General features: G+C 50.4%; 1 protein-coding gene across 5 annotated transcripts in view; it reads left to right on the top strand.

Annotated features, from left to right (window-relative positions):
- Window positions 1-21,722, top strand: part of PTPDC1 (protein tyrosine phosphatase domain containing 1) — a 75,022-nt gene that overhangs the window by 45,693 nt on the left and 7,607 nt on the right. For 3 of the 5 annotated variants that reach the window (XM_081802721.1, XM_081802719.1, XM_081802720.1), the window contains 3 exons: window positions 2,927-3,112; window positions 4,479-4,589; window positions 6,689-20,741. In XM_081802721.1, the coding sequence (XP_081658847.1) occupies window positions 2,927-3,112; window positions 4,479-4,589; window positions 6,689-6,808 (417 nt within the window). In that variant the 3' untranslated portion in view covers window positions 6,809-20,741. Of the gene's footprint in view, window positions 1-1,781; window positions 2,890-2,926; window positions 3,113-4,478; window positions 4,590-6,688; window positions 20,742-21,722 lie in introns of those variants that run through there. The other 2 variants (XM_081802722.1, XM_081802723.1) reach the window with 2 other exon arrangements.

Here is a 21,722-nt window from a genome sequence, read left to right on the forward strand (position 1 = left end):
CAGAGAAAATTCTTTTCCAAAGTCATCAACGCAAGTGTTGAGTGAGGTCAGGAGGACACGTGATGGATGCTGTCTGCTCAGCATCCCTTCCCGCAGACTTCCCAGTGCACCCCAATGAGGCAACAGCCAGATTCCACAAAGCAAATGGGAGCAAGCCACAGAGTACCTTTGTGTCATTAGGTTTTTAAAAAAGCTTTTATTTATTTAGAGAGAGCAAGAGGGGCACAGGGAGAGAGAGGATCCCAAGCTCAGCACCAAGCCTGACGTGGGGCTCCATCTCACGATCCTGAGATCATGACCTGGGCTGAAATTGAGTCAGACGCTTAACTGACTGAGCCACCCAGGCACCCCTGTGCCAATAGTTTTACCCGAGGTTGTGTCTTTGGGGCCCATTTCTTGGCTTTTACTTAAATTAGAATGTGCAATTTTAAATTTTAACCCCTTTTTGTGGTGTATTTTCATTAGAAACACAATCTTAAATCAGTTGTGCTCTTTGCCCTGAATGAGCAGCTGGTGTAGACAAAGGGCAGGCCTTACCACCTAATTATCAGAAACTAGTAAACTGCCCAAATGTGGGGCTGACCTGGGGAGGCCTGGCTCAGTGAAACTGAGACTTGTTCGCCTATAATCTCCCACGAATTATTTGTGTATGTGCTCCTCTGTATTCTACATTAATTAGGCAAGGCATGTACACTTCCCAGAAGGTTCAGAACCTTCCAGATGCAGAGGTGGGAAAACTAGGCCCAGAGCCTTGCACCACTTACAGCTGTGGACTGCAGAGCATGTGCACATTGTTTGTCAGAACCGCAGGTGTTTCCTGAGCAAATCGCTACATATATTGATTTCTTACAACACGAAGTATTTTTTCTTTTTTTTTTTTTTAAAGATTTTATTTACTTCACAGAGAGAGATACAGCGAGAGAGGGGACACAAGCAGCGGGAGTGGGAGAGGGAGAAGCAGGCTTCCCGCGGAGCAGGGAGCCCGATGCGGGGCTCGATCCCAGGACCCCGGGATCATGACCTGAGCCGAAGGCAGACGCTTAACCGACTGAGCCACCCAGGCGCCCCAACACGAAGTATTTTTTCTTACTCTGAACTGAACAAGCCTTTGGCTCGTTCTGGCTCAGTCTGCGGGCCCTTCCCTTGTAACACCATAGCCACGAGAGCTAGTGGTTGGACCCCTCATAGGTCAGCCCAGCATGGGCCAGACTGTCGGAGCACCTCACACAGAAAAGCATTTTCCAGAGGTGAACACGACCCTTTTGTTTGGATAGGCTTGCCCTTTGTTTCACTTTCTGGATTTTATGATGGGCCTTTCAGCAATAAAACAACTTGAGTTCTGGAAAGAGTCCAGTGAACTGTGATTTGGACGGCATGGGCTGCCTGTGCCCGCGCTAGGCCCTCTTCCTTCTGCTGCATCACCTGCTCTCTCAGGGACCCCGGAGGGCAGAGGACACCCTAAGATTCTTCGTTAATCTTCACAGTCCTTATGAATTAAGTATCACAGGTAGGGAAGCCGAGGGTCACAGGGGTCAAGGCACATGCTCAAGGTCATGTGGCCCGAATGTGGCAGGGCCGGGACGCAGCTCATGAGTTTAATACTTTGCTAAGTCCCCTTGAGTATTTCAGAAAACATGACTATGTAACGGCATTTTACTGGGAGGGCCTTTGACTTGTCCCGTTCTGCCCAGCTTCTGGTTACTGCAGAGCAGATCTGCTGTGTATATGACCCGTGGGGAACGGGGCCTCCATACAACTAAACATATTGGCTTTTTTATAAGATAATAAAGAGGAACCAGAGGAACCCAGAGCCGGAGGACCCTGGCAGCGGGGCAGGAGCATCACGTCTGGGGTCAAGCAAAACCCAGGGAATGCCGTCTGCCCCGCTCTGCTTTGGGCTCCTGGGCAAGTACCCTCTTTCCTGGGCCTGCACATCTGCCGTCAGGGCCTCACTTCAGGGGGCTGTAGGAATCGGATAAGCCACATGCTACAGGCTGTCCTGTTCTAAGCTTTGTGAACATACCAGATGTGTGAATGAATGAATGTGCAATTATTATGCTTATTCCTGTAGCACACATAGACTTTATTTACTAATGCATAAAACTGAGCCCCATCAGAAGTTAAAATTTTCCTGTTTTTCCCCTGCTCTCTGCGAGGTAAACTGTTAAGGCCTCCTCCTTAACTTATCTCCAGCATTCAGGGCATGGGCAAGACTTGCTCGTCCCTTCCCCTGTCCAGTCTCAGGATGTGGGGCTGGCTCTGTGGCCAGGCCTGCATGGGACTCTGAAAAGGAACGTGAGACAGATGTGTCTGCCCAGTTGCAGACTGTTCAGCACTTTTCTGGGGCCCACTTTGAAGTTTTAGTCAGCTTTTCCTCATCCCAGGGTAATTTGCAAATGTTGTCTTATGTATGCTTTTTTGTCTAACATTCTACTCCATCACAGTAAGTATTTGTCTTTTGTCCCAAGGAACCTAAAACGGAAGGCTCCCTCTTCCTGAACAGCGTCTGTGGTTTCAGAGCCCGGTGGAGAGCTTAGCGTTTGGGCCAGCTGAGCCCCTCTCTGAGGGAGCTTTAGGGCACATGTGGGGCAGGGGGTCAGCTTCACAGAGGGAAACTGAGGCTTGGAGAGACTCAGCATCTCAGCCCAGTGTGCCACCTGGAGGTGGGGGCACTGGGAGAGGTCCCCATCCACCCAAAGCCCGAGACTGTCACTCATGAACAGCCTGAAGGCCATCAAACCTCAAACAGTGCTACCTCCCTGTCCCTCCCCCCTCCCTCCTCCTCCTCATCCCTTGCCCTCCCCTTCCTCCCTCCCTGCCCCTCTCTTCTTTTCCCTCTCCCTTCCTCCCCCCTCCTCTTCCCCTCCCTTTTTCCTCCCCTCCCCTCTCCTTCTTCTCCATTCTCCTCTTTCTTCCCTTCTTTTAGAAAGAACTAAATTCCCGAGACGGAGCTTGGGAAAGAATATGTGGCGAAAGGGACCCTTTCGTCCTGTGCAGTCTCATGTGGTCTTGGGTGGAGCAGCTGAAGGAGCCTGTGGTCACCAAAGAGGACGTGGACACATTGGCTGGCAGCCACGCACATGCCACAGAAGCACTGTTTTTATTAGAGAAGGTAAAGAGGCTGTTGGGCGGTTGATGAAGTTAACCATGGCCCTTAGTTCAGGCTTCGTGCACAAAAATCCATTATGAAGAAGGGGACTTGTGCAGAATCCCATATCTGGGTCTAATCTAGGTTTTTCCGAGGTAAGAAGAAATGCACACCCAGCATCAGGTGTAGAAGATACAACACCAGACGAGGAGAACGCCCGTAACCCAGCAGCACCACTCTGAACATTGCACGTCCGTTCTGTCAGACTTAGTGCATTTGTTAATGTGGTCACGGACGACCGTATACTTCATTTTTCAGACACACACGGACACGAATGCACACGCTCGCACATGTGCGCACATGCCAGTAAAGGTGAGGACGCCCTGGATCCAGAGTCCGTTTCCCAGTCTGCCTTCTCAGGCCCTGTGTGAGGGGCTGAGAGAGGAGGTCACCCCTGGGGCAGTGGCCAGGCCCTTGCCAGGTCCTAATTTCCGTTTTCCCCTTCATTTATCTCCATGGCCCGGACAGGGTGAGGCCCCATCTCTCAGGAAAGGCAGTCAGCGTGTGTCACAGCAGGACCTGAGCCCCAGTGGCTCCGCACACAGCTTGCGCCCGTCTGTCCCATGGCGCCCGCTGCACCTTCGTCTTCCTTCACTCCAACCCCTGCACGTAGGGTGTTTGCATTATTTCAGGGTTTTACTTCGGTAGCCATCCCTGTAATGATCACTTGTGCTTGCAGGGTTTTCTGCATTTCCGATTAGGCCCTCAGTAGGTTTCCAGAAGCACAGTCAGTGGCTCTCAGGGGCGAGTGTACAGGACCATGTCGGCTCCAGAGGTGGTGTCTCCTTTGCTTCTCTAAAGTGAACAGCCCCTGGGAGTCAAGTCGGACACGTTCCTTGGGGACCTTCCCCCTTAAGTTCCAGTGGGCGCACTGCTGGGGGGCCACGGCTGTCTCTCCCCTTCCCCGCCTCCCTCCGCAGCTCCAGCCACAGGCAGGGCGTGCTCGTACTGTCCCTGGCTGCCCACTAGTCCACGGACCACCGTGGCACATCGGCATCCGCTAGCCGAACTGAAACAGTTGTGTCTGGAAACAAGTGGATCCTCTCATTGGTTCACTGCAAGGAAGACTTTTGATTTGAAGTCACACTGATATTCATATTCAATTATACTTTATGTAATAACTAAGCAGCTTTGATTTTATCTCCTGAAAGTTTTTCAAATTATATTAACACCTAACAGGAAACATGTTAGAGCCCTTGGTAGAGAGTTTGGTGTTTGAGGTCATGAGTACTTGGTCGCACACCAGCTCCTGGCTCTGCACTTGCTTTGAGTTTATGTTCGGAGGCATTTTTTAAAACCACTTGTTTGATTTTGATTTCTGCAAAAACAGGGCCAGCACCAGACCATTCTCTGTGTGTTGCACTGCATAGTGAGTCTGCAGGCGATCCCTGTGGACGTGGAGGAAGCCATCCTCATCCGCGCCATTAAAGCCTTCACCAAGGTGGGTCACATGCTGCTGTCGGCATAATTGCAAATCAGAATCCAGAGCCCCCCCCCCCACCTGCTCTAAAATAAAACTTTCAGTATGTTTTTCCTTAATGGAAACATGTTTGACACTTCTCAAACACAGTTGTAGACTTTGGCCAAAAAATGTTAGTTTCTCAACAGTGATATTAGAAAAAGCTGAACTGTGGGTTTTTTGAAGGAGAACATTGGAACAAAGAGCTTTCGTACAGAAACAATTGGATGTTGAGAAAATTCTTTTAAATCGTGTGCCAAGTAGGAGAGAATCTTTTCTGGTTGAGCCCATTCTACTTTGGGCCGAAATGCGTAACTGACCACTGAGAACCCAGCATCCAGCAGCGATGACCCGGGACCCTGCCCTAGTTGGGACATCAAAGCAGAAAGTAATAAAAAAAGTTTCCTCTCTATGCACATCCTTTTGGCTTGCAGCAGTCCATCCTGGCTGAAGCAAGAACCAGGGCCATGCCGGGAGAAAAGGCTCCCCTCAGCCCTTCAGTTTGGTTCCTGTCACAGGGCATGTGACACTGTCCTGAAGCACAGAGCCCAGCTTCTCAACGACGGTGTCTGCGGTAAATGTTAGCGATCCTGCCCGTTACCGTTTGTGCGGCTCACTGCGGCTTCCCCCTGTGCTCTCCAAAGTGCGCCCTTGCAGGCGTCCGGGTTATTCTCGGGAGCTTTGCGGCCTCTGCGTCTCTTCTCAACAGTTTCCAGAGCCAGCGGCTCAGACCCACAGCACGTCGTCCTTTGCATCTTACATTTATGTCTTCATAGACCGCGAGGCCACCTGCCCTTGGGGAGGGTTGCAGTTGGGTGCTTAGCAAAGTGAACAATTCAAACCGTTATTAATGTTAATCAGAAGTTTTTGTAGATAGGATAAACAATGCAGTGACATTTCTGAATTTAATTGAAAAAATCCTTAGCGTTGGTTTCTCTGAATGTGGTAGGAATTCTTTATAATTTCTGTTGGCCTCTTAGGGGGATCCTGATGAAAAGTTAAACGTAGCAGTTGTTGCAAACCCGGCTTTGGAAAGGTTGGGAGACATCTGTGGCTGTGTCCCCTGGTGCAGTGTCGTGAGCAGAGGCCCCGACCGCTCTCGTTCTGGGCCAGCTCTTCAAGGAAGCTGTGCGGCAGCTGCTTCCAGGGGGACGAACGTTCTGTTTCCCTTCGGCCAGAGCTTTCCAGGCTTGCTGCAGCCCCTCAGCAAACACTGGGGTCACCTGCGCCCAGAGAAGTCAGCCAGGATGTGCAGCCCACCTGGGCCGCTCCGCGTCGCCCCACCTCTTGTTGGAGGGCGAGGGCGACCGTGTGATTGTGACATGCTGCCTGGAGGGTGGAGTTGCTTGTCTCTGGCCTGGCCGTCCTGTGTCTACAAACATGTTAGGCGGGCCCAGACCCTCCGCAGCACCGCCGGGAGTCGCACATTTCTGCGGGAGTGGGAGTGGGTGCAGGTGTGGGAATTGCTCGGGTTCTCTGTCCTCCCGTTGCTCGACCCTGCAGCCGAAATACATGGACACAGTACATCCCCACCATGGGGCAAGGGAACTAACTTGCATGAAGGCTTTCTCTGTGGCAGACAAACACGTGAGCCTCTCACACCCACGGCTCCCAGAAATGCTAAGGCGGTGGGTACCGCGGTGCATGCATGACAGGTCAGGTGTGAGTGGGGCCGCGTAGCGGGCCGGTGGCAAGGTGGGCTCCGGGCGGGTTGCCACAGGGCAGCCTTACAGCTGGAGACCCCTTTGACAGACCCCGTCCCTTGTGCCCCTGGCGCTTAAGTCTCCAGGTTCGGAACTCCGCCCTCACAGCTGCCTGGCGTCCCGACAACCTGTGAGTGCGCATGTCCGGGCAGGGGTTTCAGTTTTTGAGTTTTCGTTCATAACTTTGGTGTTGACATGATTGGCAGTTCTAATATAGTCTTTCGATTAAAATGAATGTGTGGACTGTGTTATGTATGCTGTTCATTGTATATAACTGTGTTTGTAAGTCAGAGTTTTTTTCCACCGTCCTTCCTTTTCTCCCAAAATCAGCTGATTAAAATTCGCTGCTATGTCCTGAGTCTATCTATTCTTTGTCAGCAGGTTAATTTTGACTCTGAAAATGGACCACTAGTTTACGACACCCTGAAGAAAATATTTAAACACACACTGGAAGAAAACAGGAAAATGACAAAAGATGGCCCTCAGCCTGGTGTTTAGTGATGCTTTCCTGGTGGCGGACCCCTCAGACCCGGAGACCCAGATGGCGTTTCTGCGCACAGATGAACAGGTTGGAGCATGGAGCCGCTTTGTCTCATAGCACTTTATCTCAGACGCTCTTGGTTTGTGCTAAGAACACTCATTTCTGTTGGGAGCAATTATTTATTTTAAAATACCCTCGAGCTACATTTTTGTGTTGAAAAATTGCCATAACGTTGGTGCCACTTTCTTGTATTTATTTAACTGAATTAATACTGTTGTATTAATATGTTAAGTATGTGGTGTTTACATCTTTATTCTTTTTGACACTTTGGAAAAAGTTGTGACTCTTCTTTCCAAAACAAATATTTTGTCAGTGGAACCCTTGCTGGAGTTTTTACCAAATAGGTAATTTTAGTAGTAAAACTTCACTGTGGATCCATCCCCCTGATCCTTGACCTAAGGAAGTCACAAAGTGTCTTAAGCAGTTTTGTATTTGTTAGTAAGAAGGCTATTGAATTTTTTTAAGGATCTTTTTTTAATTTGCAAATTTTTTGTTTTTTTCTTTTTATAAACGCGTCAAAGGATTTCAAAGATATTATTTCTCAGAGAGATTTAGTTTTGTGTTGAAGGTTGACTGTGAGGTGGTTGGGATTTTTTTTACCACGGGAAGTAGACTTGCTCTTGGTCAGGCTTCCAGACCCCCTGCCGACCTCTGCTGTCACAGGAGGCAGGAACGCTTTTCGGCACGTCCAGCCTGATGCCCAACAAACAGCGTCTTCACGGTGGAAGCGGGGGCCGTGGTGGGCAATGTGGGCAGCTGCTCAGAAGCAGGACTCCACAGGGAGGAGTGTCAGGTGGGGGCAGGCTCCATGCAGCAGCGTGACCACCGGCCCACACCTCCCACATCTGCCCTTCCGTGGACCCTGTCATCTCAGGGCCCTGTCTTCGGCCACTTGTCACTCTGAGAACTAAGATTCTTAAATTGAATGTGACGCAGTAGGCCGCAATCACCCTCTGGGCTCGAGATAAGAAATAAGTGAACTAGTTACTGCCTAACCAGTTCTCTGTGGACCAAACTGTCATTCAGCAGTTGAAGCCGTGATGAATGTGTGCAGTACCAGAGGCCGGGCCACACAGAGGGTAATCATTTTTCCCAGTAAATATGATATTCATCTAACCAATTTCTCGGTAAGGTTATGACCTAATTTTAGAGGCGGAATTTCGGGGGAAGTGAGGCTAACCACGGATGAGTCTCCCCGACTCCTGCATCTCTGAATCAGGCGCTGGCACATCAGAAACATAGTAATCCTTGTCGGTCTTACAGACTCTGGCAGCAAATGCTGAATGTCGTTACCTCCCACACTGTTTAAGTTTTCTTAGGAAACTTAAGATCCAGCGAATTTTAATGAACTGGTTGCCCGTTCCTGAAATTTCTCATTTTTAAGTGCCTGACCTGGGAAAGAAGGGAAAGATTACATTTTATCCAAAGGTACATTATAAAAATATGTTTTTTACCCAAAAAGATGTTTACCGTCATTTCTGTCAGTCTCACCTGGGCAGCTGCCAGCAGGGCTCATCGGACAAGCGGCTGTTGGCCTGTGTGTTTGAGATGGTCCCGCACAGCCCCGACGTGACCATGGCAGTGCACCAGACTGAGGAAGAGAGCTGGTGGGAGAAATAAATCAGGCTGTCTGTGGGCTTTGTATGTATTTGAATAAAAGTGAAAAGAACAGCCCATAACCCTCGTACATTTTAGCTTGGAGCTCCTGATGATACAGGTATGCTTGGTGATGGGACGATCCTGACAGGCAGACTGGGTCGTGGGCTGGACATCAGTCAGGCTCTGGTCAGTCCCAACTCTGTTGGTCCAGTATGAGCAGGAGGGGCAGGAGGGGAGAGGAGAGCTCTAGGAGGAGCGGGTGAGGGGAATCTTAAGGCTGGCGGGGTTCCTGCCTTCCTGCACTTGAGTGGATGAGGAGTTCTCTGCAGGCCAGAGGATAGTTCTACTGACCAGAAGAACTTACAGGGTTTTGGGATTCAGCTCAGCGGAAGTGTGAGGGGCCAAGAGCACACACTCAGAACTGACGGCCATGGCCATGCATGTGCATTGTCTGGGTTCTTACCAGACCCGGGGAGAAGTATTATTCATACTTGCCTGTTGAAGGAGTCCCAGTCTGACCAACTCCAGACTGTGCCCTCCTCCCTCCCCACTGACAGAATGCCCGGCAGGAACCATGGGCCCTGTCAGCACTGGGCTCCATGGTGGCACCATAGAGCATTGCGTTGTTTGTCACTTAGTGAAAGTCCCCATCATGTCTGTCCTCTGGAGCCGGCTGAGCTGCCATGTCACTGTCCTATGATCTCAGCATATCTCACTTAGGAAGTGCAGGATTCCCGGCCACTTACCAGTTTTCCTTCTATCCGAGAGCTCGCTGATGCCCTCTGCACCGAAGTGCTGCTGGTCTTGAGATTGCTTTATCTGTGTGCAGAACTCAGAAACCCACGTAATGTGCTTAGTCGTGTCTTCAGCCAGCTCCCCAGTCTTATCTCAGGAAGAGCATGTGCTTTCATCGTACTGGCGTCCGTGAAAAACCATGTATCATAACTTCAATAAAGTTTCTCTGTTTTCTCTTAAATGGAGGACACCTGCTCATGTGCTTGCATGCTCTTTCAGCCAGTTCTTTAGAGGTCTGAAGAAATCTCTGGAGACAATAGGCTGCAGACAAAATGCATATCCCAAGCTCCTGATATCTGAAGGCCCACAGTAATTTGGGGGATTGATTTAATCTGACAGTTTACTCAAGACATCTTTGTTCTTGTTGTTCCAAATGAACAAGGATCGATATATTTTCAGTGCAAGTAAAACAAGAATGACATTCTCTTTGGTGCTTTTTATGAATATGGCTCAAGAGTATCACCTTATCTAAAGGAGCCTCCTTGGGGCACCTGGGTGGCTTAGTCACTGAAGTGTCTGCCTTTGGCTGAGGTCATGACCCCGGAGTCCCAGGATGGAGCCCCACGTTGGGCTCCCTGCTCAGCAAGGAGTCAGCTGCTCCCTCTCCCTCTGCCCCCTGCTCCATTTCTCTCTCTCTCACTCACTCTCTCTCCCTCACTCTCAAATAGACAAATTTAAAGGAAAATAAAGGAGCCTACTCAATGCTAGATGGTTGAAAATTGTTTACAGATAACATGACAGGAGAAAAATTCAACAAATCCTGTGATGCAGTTGTGCATTCTGTTTTAGTTATGCTTTTAGGCATGAGCTGGCCTCTGACTAGCCCAACACTGACAGTTAAACTGACTTGTGAGTGATCACAATGGAGGCCTTGAGCAGTGTGGCCTGGGGAAACCATCACTGTCAGCCATCATTTAAAACATCCAGTCATGGAAGACAATGTCCAAACCAGACTTTTACGATCATAAGACCTCGTGCACTGAAGTTTCGTGTGTCCACGGCAGTTTATATTGCAACAGAAGGCTGTAATGTCCTTGCCTCCTGGCTTTCTTGATTAAAATGAAAAGATGTTTGACTCTTAAGATTGCCTGTTTTGGGGAGAAGTTATATTTTTGGAGTAGTTTCCTACTTACATGGCCATTTGATTACAGCCTGAAAACACTCCTTGGCTTTGATTTAGTGAGTTGCTTTCTCATTTTCTTTCTTCTCTTAAAAATAAAATTAAAAGTAGTCAGACACTGAATTAGACTGAACCATGTGGAATAGCCTGCAGGTCAAAAATGATCACATGTGGCCATTTCCTGTGGTTCAACCGAATATTAAATTTAATGCTCCTGAGACCAGTAGGTGATATTTCCTGTATTATTTTAACAAAGTTTAAATTAGAAGATCAAGTATTTTCTAAGAATATTCTCTATGCTCCCAGTGGACTTCAAAACAAGTGGAAGAGACCAGTGTGAAACTCCTCTTTCAGCAAGCAAGGCCATGCCTCCTCTGTGCGTGGCTCTCCGCTGATGCTGGGGGCACACGAGCTCATCTTCTCAGTCGTTCGTCCTCTGTCAGGAGCCAAGTTTAGCACATGCTTGGAACTAATGCTAGAAGCCTAATTCTCAACATTGTCACTCACTTAATTCTGAACATCCTTCAAAGCTCAGCTCTAATTCCTTGGAACAGAGTGTGTTAAATGTAGTCAAATTCAGCTACTTGACTATACAGCCCAAGGAGATGGAGGGGTATTACAGGCTGGACAATGTCCTAAAATTCATGTTGAAGTTCTGACCCCTGGTACCCCAGAATGTGACTGTATTTGGAGATGGGGTCATTGCAGATGTAATTAGTGAAGACGAGGTCACTAGGGTGGCCCCAATCCAGCATGACCAGTGTCCCTGCAAAGAAAAGGAGATGAGGACACAGACACGCACAGAGGACAACCACGTGAGGACATGGGAAGACGGTGTCTACCCGCCAGGAGATAGGCCTTGGGGGAAACTGGCCTGCCCACGCCTGGGCCTCAGACTTCCCGCCTCCAGGACTGTGAGAACATACACTTCTATCGTACCAGCCCGGGCCGTGGTGTTTGTTATGGCAGCCGGGGCTGACCAATGCACTCCTCAGCGCTTCCACTGTACGTTGTGTGTGTTTCTCTATCACGTTACCTCAAACAGCACATCACTTGGATTTGCTTGTTTCTCAACTTTATGCAAATTGAAGAACGCAGTGTGTATTCTTCTGTGACTTGCTCACGTTGTCCACCATGTTCCTCACGTTTATCCATGTTGGCGTGTGGAGCTGTGCTTCCTGTGTGTTCACTGTGGTGTGGCAACCCATTATGTGGATGCCCCACAGTTTACCCCTTTGACTTGTGATGGACACTTAGATGATTATATTTGTAGATAAATACAGACACATGGGTGCACACATAGTTTTCTAGGCTGTGGGGCTCCAAGTGGCATCTATGGGCTTTAGGGCATGCACATGTCCAGTTTCCTTCACAATGACAAGGTGTTTCTAAAACGATCGCCTCCATCTATCCTCCAGCAGTGGTGAATGCGAGTTCCCATTGCTCAGTGGCCTTGACAACACTTAGTACTGGCTGCCTTCTTGGTTTCTGCCAGATTCAGCTGGTGTGAGACATGTCCCAGTGAGGTATCTTCACGTGTCCTGGGACATGTGTGCTTCGTCTCCTCTCACGTGCTTGTGCACATGTGTCTGTCTCTCACAGCCCTTAAACACGTGGTGCTCCGTGTGTTGGTTTTCTTTCTTCTCATCCGTGGTCCTGCCACACTCGGTGTAACACCTGGCACACAGAAGGGATCAACAAATGTGGATCAAAGAAGTAAGAAGGTAGAGGAAAAGAGGAGAGCACTGTCCCCCTAAGATCAGAACAACTCAGGGAAGGCTGCCCCCACTCCTGTTCACATTGTGCTGGAGGTTCTGGCTGGTGTAATCAGGCAGGAAAAAGAAATATGAGGCATTCAGAGGAGAAAGTAAAACCATTTTTATTTTCAGACATGACCATCCCTGTAAAAAATCTGATGGAATCTACAGAAAAAAACTATGACAGCTATTACGTGAGTTTGGTGAAGTGGGAAGACAAAAGATCAATTCACAAAAACCAACTGAATTTCTGTATATTGGCCATGAAGAACCTGAAGTTGAACAATGGCAGTTACCAGAGCGTCAAACGCTAAGGGATAAATCTGACAGAAAATGGGAGCCACCTGTTCTATCCATCTCCAAGGGCCACCACAACAAATTATCACAAGTAAGGGGGTGGGGGAGCGGGGGCTTACTTGTTCTGGCTCTCCTGGTTCCAGAGGCCAGAAGTCTGAAATTAAGGTATCAGCAGGGCCACGCTCCTTCCAGAGGCTCCAGGGGAGGATCCTTCCTGCCTCTTCCAGCTTCTGCCGGGCACAGGAGTCCCGTGGGGTTTCTTGGCTTCTGGCCGTATCACGCCCATCTCTGCCTCCATCTTCACACTGCCTTCTCCTCTCTCTCTCTGTCCTCTGTGCAACTCTTATAAGGACACATGTCATTGGATTTAGACACCTCTGGATAATGTAGGATGATCTCATCTTGAGACCCTCAAGTACCAACTGCAAAGACCTTTTTTCCAAATAAACTCACATTCTCAGGCTCTGGGGACGAGGACACGAACATAGCAGAGCAGGGGGAGGGTGAGTGGCATGATTCAACTCACTACACCTGCACACTGAAAACTACAAAATATTTCCAAGAGAAACTTAAACAGACCGAAAAAGATGGAAAGATAACCTGCTCATGAGTCGGAGGAGTCAAGATTGTTTATATGTCCATTCCTTTCAGATTGATCTCTAGATCCCATACAATCCTAATCAAAGTCCAAGCAGGCTTTTCTTGCAGAAATTGACAAACTGATTCTGAAATTCATATGGAAAGGCAAGTGACCTAGAACAGCCAAAAGAACTTTGAAAAAAGAACAAAGTTGGCAGGCTAACACTACTTGATTTCAAGAATTATTATTTTTCTTTTTTTAAAGATTTTATTTATTTATTTTAGAGAGAGAATGAGAGAGAGAGAGCACATGAGAAGGGGGAGGGTCAGAGGGAGAAGCAGACTCCCTGCTGGGCAGGGAGTCCAATGCGGGACTCGATCCTGGGACTCCAGGATCATGACCTGAGCCGAAGGCAGTCGCTTAACCAACTGAGCCACCCAGTCGCCCTTTTTTAAAGATTTTATTTATTCATAAGAGACAGAGAGAGAGGCAGAGGGAGAAGCAGCCTCCCCGCTGAGCAGGGAGCCCGATGCAGGACTCGATCCCAGGACCCTGGGATGATGACCTGAGCCGAAGGCAGACGCTTAACCATCTGAGCCACCCAGGCGCCCAATTTCAAGAATTATTATAAAGCTACACTAACCAAAACTGTGTGGTACTCATACAAAGCTAGACAGGTACATCAATGGAACAGGATATTCTAGAGAGAGACCCACACACACATGAACACCTGAGTTTGGACAAAGGTGAAAAGGCAATGCGGAGAAAGGACCGTCTTTAAACAAATGGTGCTGGAACAATTGGATGTTCATATGCAAAATGACAATTAAAAACCCTTGGATCCGTATCTTGCATTATCTACAAAAATCAACTTTTAAATGTAAGATCTAAAACTATAAAACTTCTAAGAGAAAATATATGTGACCTTAGGTTAATTAGAGGTTTGTTGGATACAACACCAAAAGTACAGTCCATTAAAGAACAAGTTGATAATCTGGACTACATCAAGATTAAAAACTTCCGCTCTTCAAAAGAAACTGTTAAGAAATGAAGACAAGCCGTAGACTAGGGGAGACTCTTTTTCAAAGCATTTATCTGATGAAAGACTATCTGAAACCTCTCAAGACTCAACAAGATAAAAGAAAAGCAGCCCAAACTTATAAAAGTGCCAAAGATTTTAATACACCACCAAAAATACAAAATTGGCAAATAACTAAATGAAAAGATGCTAAGCAGTATTAGTCATAGAAAGGCAAATGAATATGCACAGCAAAGGAAACAACCAACAAAACTAAAAGACAACTATGGAATGGGAGAAGATTTGTAAATGACATATCTGATAAAGGGTTAGTATCCAAAATCTATTGGGGCGCCTGGGTGGCTCAGTCGTTAAGCGTCTGCCTTCGGCTCAGGTCATGATCCCAGGGTCCTGGGATCGAGCCCCGCATCGGGCTCCCTGCTCAGCGGGGAGCCTCCTCCTCCCTCTCCCACTCCCCCTGCTTGTGTTCCCTCTCTCGCTGTGTCTCTCTCTGTCAAATAAATAAATTAAATAATTTTTAAAAATCTATAAAGAACTTACACAACTCAACGCCAAAAACCAAATAATCCAATTTAAAAATGGGCAGAAGACAGACACATGAGAAGATGCTCAGCATCGCTTGGCATCAGGGAAATACAAATCAAAACCACAGTGAGACAGCATCTCACACCTGGCAGACGGCTAAAATCAACACAAACAGCAGTGTTGGCAGGGATGTAAAGGGGAGCCTCCCACATTGTTGTTGGGAATGCAAGCAAAGTGGTGCAGCCACTCTGGAAAACGGTGTGGAGATTCCTCAAAAAATTAAAAATAGAATTACCCTACTACCCAGCAATTGCACCACTAAGTATTTACCCAAAGAACACAACACTAATTCAAAGAGGTACATGCACCCCGATGTTTATAGCATCATCATCTACAATAGCCAAATTCTGAAAAGAACCCAAGCCTCCACCGCCAGATGAATGGATGAAGAAGATGCGGCGTATACGTGCAATGGGATATTACTCAGCCATTAAAAAGAATGAAATCTTGCCATTTGCAAGGATGTGAATGGAACTAGAGGGTATTATTCTAAGTGAAATAAGTCAGAGGAAGATAAATACTGTATGATTTCACTCGTGTGGAATTTTTTTTTAAGATTTTATTTATTTATTTGACAGAGAGCACAAGTAAGCAGAGCGGCAGGGAGAGGGAGAAGCAGGCTCTCTGCTGAGCAGGGAGCCAGATGCGGGGCTCGATCCCAGGACCTTGGATCATGACCTGATCCGAAGGCAGACGTGGAATTTAAGAAACAAAACAAACAGACAAAGGGAAAAAGACAAACCAAGAAGCAGACTCTTCACTACAGAAAACACACTGCCGGTCACCAGAGGGGAGGAGAGTGGGAGGGTGGGTGAAACAGGTGATGGGGATTAAGGAGTGCACCTGTCCTGATGAGCACCAGTGACATAAGGAAGTGTTGAATCACTATGTTGTACACCTGAAACTAATATAATACCATATGTTAACGGTATTGGAATTAAAAGAAATGCAAATGAAAACCACAAGGAGATACCACTGCACACCTTGTAAAATGCTGAAAATGCAGAAACTGGGGTGCACCAGGTGTTGGTAGGGATATGGAGAAATGGGAACTCACACTGCGAGTGGGAATATGAAGTGGTGCACACTTTGGAAAGCAGTTTGGCGGTGGCTTCAGAAGTGTGCTATCCAGCTGTTCCATTCCTAGGCGTTTATCCACGGGGGAAAAATGTGTACATCCCAAAAAAGACTTGACCAGGAGTGTCTGTAGCAGCTCTGTGTGGACTAGCCAAAAACTGGAAACAGCACAAAGGTCCATGAACAGGAAAATGGAAAACCACATCGTGGTGGATCCACACGTGGAATGCCACGCTGCAATAAAAAGGAGTGAACTCTCAGTGATTCATACAATAGCAGGAATGACTCAGCCTCACTGTGCCGAGTGGGAGAAGCCAGACGGAAGGAGTACGCGCCATGTGACCCCTTGTACATAAAACTAGGGAACGCAGAAGAATGTGTCATGACCGAGTGCAGATCTGGCTGCCCAGGGCCACAGGAGGCCCGGGGGTGTGGGGGGGATGCACCCGTTCACAGTGGTGACTGTGGTGTTGGGTTCGTGGGTGAAGTTCATGGTTTCATGTCAGAAGATATCAAGTTGCACACTTTTTTTTTTAAGATTTTATTAATTTATTTCAGAGAGAGAGAGACCGAGAGCACCAGCATGAGCAGTGTGGTGGTGGGGGGCAGGCAGAGGGAGAAGCAGGATTCCTGCTGAGATCACCTGATGTGGGGCTCCATCCCAGGACTCTGGGATCATGACCTGAGCCGAAGGCAGTCGCTTCACCGACTGAGCCACCCAGGCGCCCCCCCACTTTTTTAAAGATTTTATTAAGTTGCACACTTTAAATACTGTGTGCCGATTTTTCTGTTCCAGAAAATAGACTTACGTTTGTAAAAGAGGAAACGGTGTCCTGGGAGGAGGCACGTTGGAGTGGTCACGTGGGTTTTCTCTGGGCGGGGACGTATGGGCCATCATGTTCGAGGGGTGCTGGGGCTCTAACTGTGCTTGAATTTCTGTAAATGAGTTTGCCCACAGCACAACCATGCTGTGTTTCTAAAGTGAAAAAGAAGTGGCTTGCTCACAGCTGGTCTCCGTCGCTTGTCGAGCTCAATTTCCAGAGAGCCTCTCTGCTTGTAGTATTTTTGCAGTGGGAGCTCTGTGTCTACAATCTAAACTATCTTTACATGAACTGAAGTGCATTTCTGATTTTAAATGTTTGTTTTCTGAGGATTTCTGAAGGACTGATTTGGGAAAACCTGTGTTTTAACAGATGTCCCACATTCCCTGCTCCGTTGGTAAAAGTGAAAGACTGTTTTCCCAGACTGTGACTCCTGCATGGACTTTCTGGTCGCCGCCCATTCGGAGCACAGCCTCTCCTGCCAGATGTTTGTCTTCCTGCTTTCTCTGTTTAAAGGGTTCAGAGGAGATTTAGCTGCTTTAGCCACGTAATTATTTTTTTCAACAATTAAGAACTTTGACAACTGGCATTCACAAGCTAATGAGGAGGCACAGAAACCGCAATTTAATTGCAGAGCTTCAGAAGCTCTAACTGAGAGGGTTTGGCCTCCTACCTCCCGCAAGGGCACCGCTGGTGCGCCCGGAAGTCATCCCCCCGGGAATTTGACGGAGCCTCCTGGCCGCCACCCAGGGCCTGTGAGTCATGAAGAAACCCCGTGTGCAAAAGAAACCCTTGGCAAACAAGAAATGGCTCTTGAGAAGGTCTGTGTCTGCTCGGGAGAGGAGGAAGTTGAATTAAACACGGGACAGTGTTCGTTCTTCCCCCCGCGTCCCACACGTGGCCCCTTCCGGCCCTGGCCCTAGAGACACAGACTCGAGGCCAGTCCCCCTAAGGATGCAGGTGGCCCTGGGAGGCGGGACCGGCTCTTTCTGAGGAGCAGTGGGACCTCAGAGCCAACTTCCTCTGGGAAGAGGGAGGACACGTGCTCGGCCTATGGAAAGTCGGGAAATGGAGGGACGGGGATTCTGGACAAAGCAGTGCGCGGAGGTGCTTCTGGCCTGTTGTTCTGAGGCCAAATCCTTCTTTGTCCCTGGACTGTAGGAAAGGGCTGGGGTCATTCTGTTGCCAAATTTCAAAGAGGTCCCCCTCACCCTGTCCAGTGTTTTATATTCACAAACTCAGGTGAGCAGAAACGGCCCATGTCTTGACTTTCTTTCCTCAGTGTGGACTCCAGGCCCCCGTTTACCCCAGGCTGGGCGCCCGACTGGGCCCGAGGTGCTGGAGAGGCCTGGGCCCTCTGCGCCCCCTCGCAGCTGCCACAGGGGGCTCTACAAGCCTGGAATGGGCACATGTCTCTCCTTAAAATACCGAAGTGCGTCCTGGAGGCCGGCCAGCCAGGCCAGGGCATGTCCCCTCCCCGAGGAACCCAGGCGGGCGGGGGTGTGTGCTGTGGATCGGGGCTCCTGGCAGGCGGGGCCTGTCTGCTCGAGGGGGATCCTCCCTTGACCCTGGGCCGAGCTGGGAGGAGGTGGCTCTTGGCACTCTTGGGAGAGGGAGGAGGAGGGGCAGGAACTAGGGCCCGCCTGACTGAGGCTGTTCCGGGCTTGGAGCACGGACAGCATGACCGGAGGCGATGTAGCACCAGGGTGTGGTCCTTCCCCGCTCCCAGGGCCAGGCTGGTCTGGAGGAGACCCTCCCCGCCGTCCCCCAGAGCCCAGCCCCGTGGTCCAGCCCTCCTCAGCCACCACAGCTCGGCCGCCTCCCCGCTGCCCTCCCAGGGGCTGCTTATTTTAAAGTCAGGTATATGGAGATAATGGGTCAAAGGCTCAACCGTCCATGTTCCGAGTTTTGCAAACACGCAGTCACGTGACTGCCACCACGAGGGAGACACAGCTGCTGGCCAGTGCAGAAGGTCCCCTGCTGTCCCCGCACAGCCCACCGCCGTGTCCTCTGGTTTTGTCTTCTCAGCCGTCACACAGCCGCAGGCTCTGGGCCCCACTGGATGCGCCCGCGCTATCGTGTGTGTCCACGGCGGCTCCCATCTGCGGCTCAGGAGCTCCTGCCACGTGGACTGGCCACGGCCTGTGGGTCCATCCTCCCAGGACCACTCGGGTTAGCGCTGGTTTTGGCAATTGTGAATAGGACACGATGCCCTACCCAAGCCCCAGCAGGCTCTCCCGGGAGCTCAGCCTTGATTTCCGTTGGTGAAAAGCCGAGGCCCTGGCTCCTTGTCCACACCCGCCATCCGTTTCTGCTCGGGCTCCTGGGCTGTGTAGTCTGTGCTCCATCCGCTGGTCCCCAGCCCCACACACCTCAGCTGTTCTAAAGAAAGTCTCATCACATCCTCTGCCGCCCCTTCCAAGTCCCAGGGTCTCTCGGGGGCCCAAGACCCCCACATCTCCGAGCCCCTCCTGCTCTGTCTCCACCCTTCTTCAGTGACATCTGTTCCCCCCCACCCGGCTCTACACAGCCTCCCAGGCTCCAGGCCGGTTCTCCTAGGACAGCACTCATGTCCGCGGTGGGGACGGGGGGTCTGCATGTTGGTGCTCCCACCAGACTGCGGGTTCGTGGAAGGCAGGGCAGCTTCTGATCAAAACCTGACTCCCAGACCAGTAGGCACCTGGCCCTGCAGTGGCGTCCAAGGGGGACATGGACAGAGAAGTCTGTGCCACAGAAAGGGGCCGGTGTACAGAAGGGGCAAAGGGAAACCCCGCGCACGAGCCAGAACGCTGCAGGGGCAGGAGGGATGGGGCAGAAAGGTGTTGGTCTTTCTTAGGTTGGCGCCTGGGCCCAGCCCCGGAGTGCGTGCTCTTGCTGCTGGCCCCCCGTTCCTGAGCCCACAGGCTGGCCTCCGTGCCCCATCCACCCTGGAGACAGCATGGACCCCCGTCCTCTCTCCTTGGTGTTCTACCTCCCCTGATCCCTCCTGCCCGGAGGGGCTCACCCCGCTGCACCCACGCCCTCCAGCCCCCATGATACCACCTGAGTGAGCTCGGTCCTGGAGGCTGTCCTGCCCAGTCCACACACTGTTTAGTGCGGACAGAGGTTCAGTTTGGGAAGATGGAAAAGTCCTGGAGATGGATGGTGTGGATGGCTGCACTCAGTGCTGCTGAGCTGCGCACTTACAAATGGCCCAAATGGTAAATTTTAGGGGCGCCTGGGTGGCTTAGTCGGTTGAGTGTGCTGACTCTTGGTTTCGGCTCAGGTCATGATCTCAGGGTTGTGGGATCTAGCCCCACACTGGGCTCCGTGCTGGGCATAGAGTCTGCTTGAGATTCTCTTTCCCTCTGCCCCTCCCCCGCCTCAAATAATTTTTTTCATTTTTTACATTTAAATTCAATTAATTAACATATACTGTATTGTTAGTTTCAGGGGTAGAATTTAGTGACTCATCAGTTGCATATAACATCCAGTGCTCCTTACATCAAATGTCCTCCTTAATGTCCATCACCCAGTTACCCCATCCCCCCTCCTCCCATCCCTCCAGCGACCCTCAGTTTTTTTCCTATGCTTAAGAGTCTCTTATGGTTTGTCTCCCTCTCTGTTTTCGTCTTCTTTTTCCTTCCCTTCCCGTATGTTCATGTTTTGTTTCTTAAATTCCACATATAAGCGAGATCATATGTTTGTCTTTTTCTGACTGACTCATTTCACTTAGCATAATACCCTCCAGTTCCATCCATGTCATTGCAGGTGGCAAGACTTTAATTTTTGATGGCTGCGTAATATTCCGTTGTGTATATAGACCCCGTCTTCTTTATCCATTTAACTAAATAGATCTTTAAGAACCAAAGGCACAGGAGCAGCAGGTAAGTGAAGAGCCCAGGAGTGGCAGCACCGTGGCCCCCATGTGGCCATCACGTGTGTCCAGCATGTTGGGTGCTCACTCTCTGCATGTCGAATGGAAGTTAAGGGCATACAGTGGGTCTTCATGGTTTTCTCCCTGCTGCCCGTGGTCTCACAAGCACGTCCAGGAGTGTAAGGAGGCCGTGCATCTCACCGGGAACGTCCCCATCTGCAGGACCTCACTTGTGAGCAGCGCAGCCTGTCAGAGGCAAAAGGAGAGCCCACGGGGCACCACTTACCATCAGCTCCTCCGTCTTCATGAACTGCAGCCCTGGACAGGTCGCCGCACCTCTCCACGCCTCCACATCCTTGCTCAGGTGAGAGCCAAGACCTGTGCTTCCTCGGGTGTGGAGACAGCCCAGCCTCGGGCTGTCAGCGCCCCTCGTGGAGGCTGCCTGGTCTTCCGAGGCACCCGAGGCCAGGTGGGTCCATGCACCTGCCCCTCTGCAGGGGGTGGAGGTGCGGGAGAGCTCAGTGGCGCGCCAGAGGCCGTCCTGTGCAGGAGCACAGGCCCGCACGGGACCCCAAGTCCCCGGAGCTGGAGCCAGCCGGTGGGCTGCTCTCCAGCCGTGTATCTTCTGCATCAGAGAGGTCAGCAAATTCAGTAAAGAGCTGGAAAGTCAGTATTTCGGACTTTGCAGGCCACATATGGTTTCCGTTACATATCATGTGTTCCTGTTTTTGTTTCTTACGGGGTCTTAAAGATGTAAAACCCGCTTGTGTCTGGTAAGCTGTACAAAAGGAAGCTGTGGGCGGGCCGTAGTTCGCCCCCCACACATGCTGGTGCCCCAGGGGTCTGAGGAATGGCCTCGCTTCTTGTCCCACAAGGAAAGTCTGGCGTCCGTGCGACAATGTGTCTCCCGGGGCTGTGTCTGGTGCCTGATCTAGAAGCCTGGCGGGGCAGGCCCTGGGCGCGGTGCTGTCCTGCCCTGTGTGCGTGGAGGGTTCACGCCCCTTGCTGCTCCTCCCGGCTCCTCCCGGAGCCCCCAGGCAGGTGCCAGCAGGCAGTCTGCCGTCCAGGGCGTCAGGGAGAGAGAGAGAGGTGTGGGGCCTTCTACTGAGGCGGCAGGTCTCTTTCCGGTCGGCACGTCTCAGAATCCGCCCCACAAAAGGACTGGGGCATGTCTGGCAAAGTAGGCACTGGCCGGCCAGAACCCCTCTCTGAAGGGCTGGGAAGGGTGGGAGCGGGCTCCGAAGACATGGGGGACCCAGGCTGGGGGCCGCGGGGACGTGCCCTGGGGTGCGCGCTGGGGGCAAGGAGTGTTCGTTAGCACCTGCGCCACGGCCCAGAGACGCAC

The sequence above is a fragment of the Leptonychotes weddellii genome, chromosome 14 (genome assembly GCF_054177405.1).
Source record: "Leptonychotes weddellii isolate Sample4059 chromosome 14, ASM5417740v2, whole genome shotgun sequence".
NCBI lineage: Eukaryota > Metazoa > Chordata > Mammalia > Carnivora > Phocidae > Leptonychotes > Leptonychotes weddellii.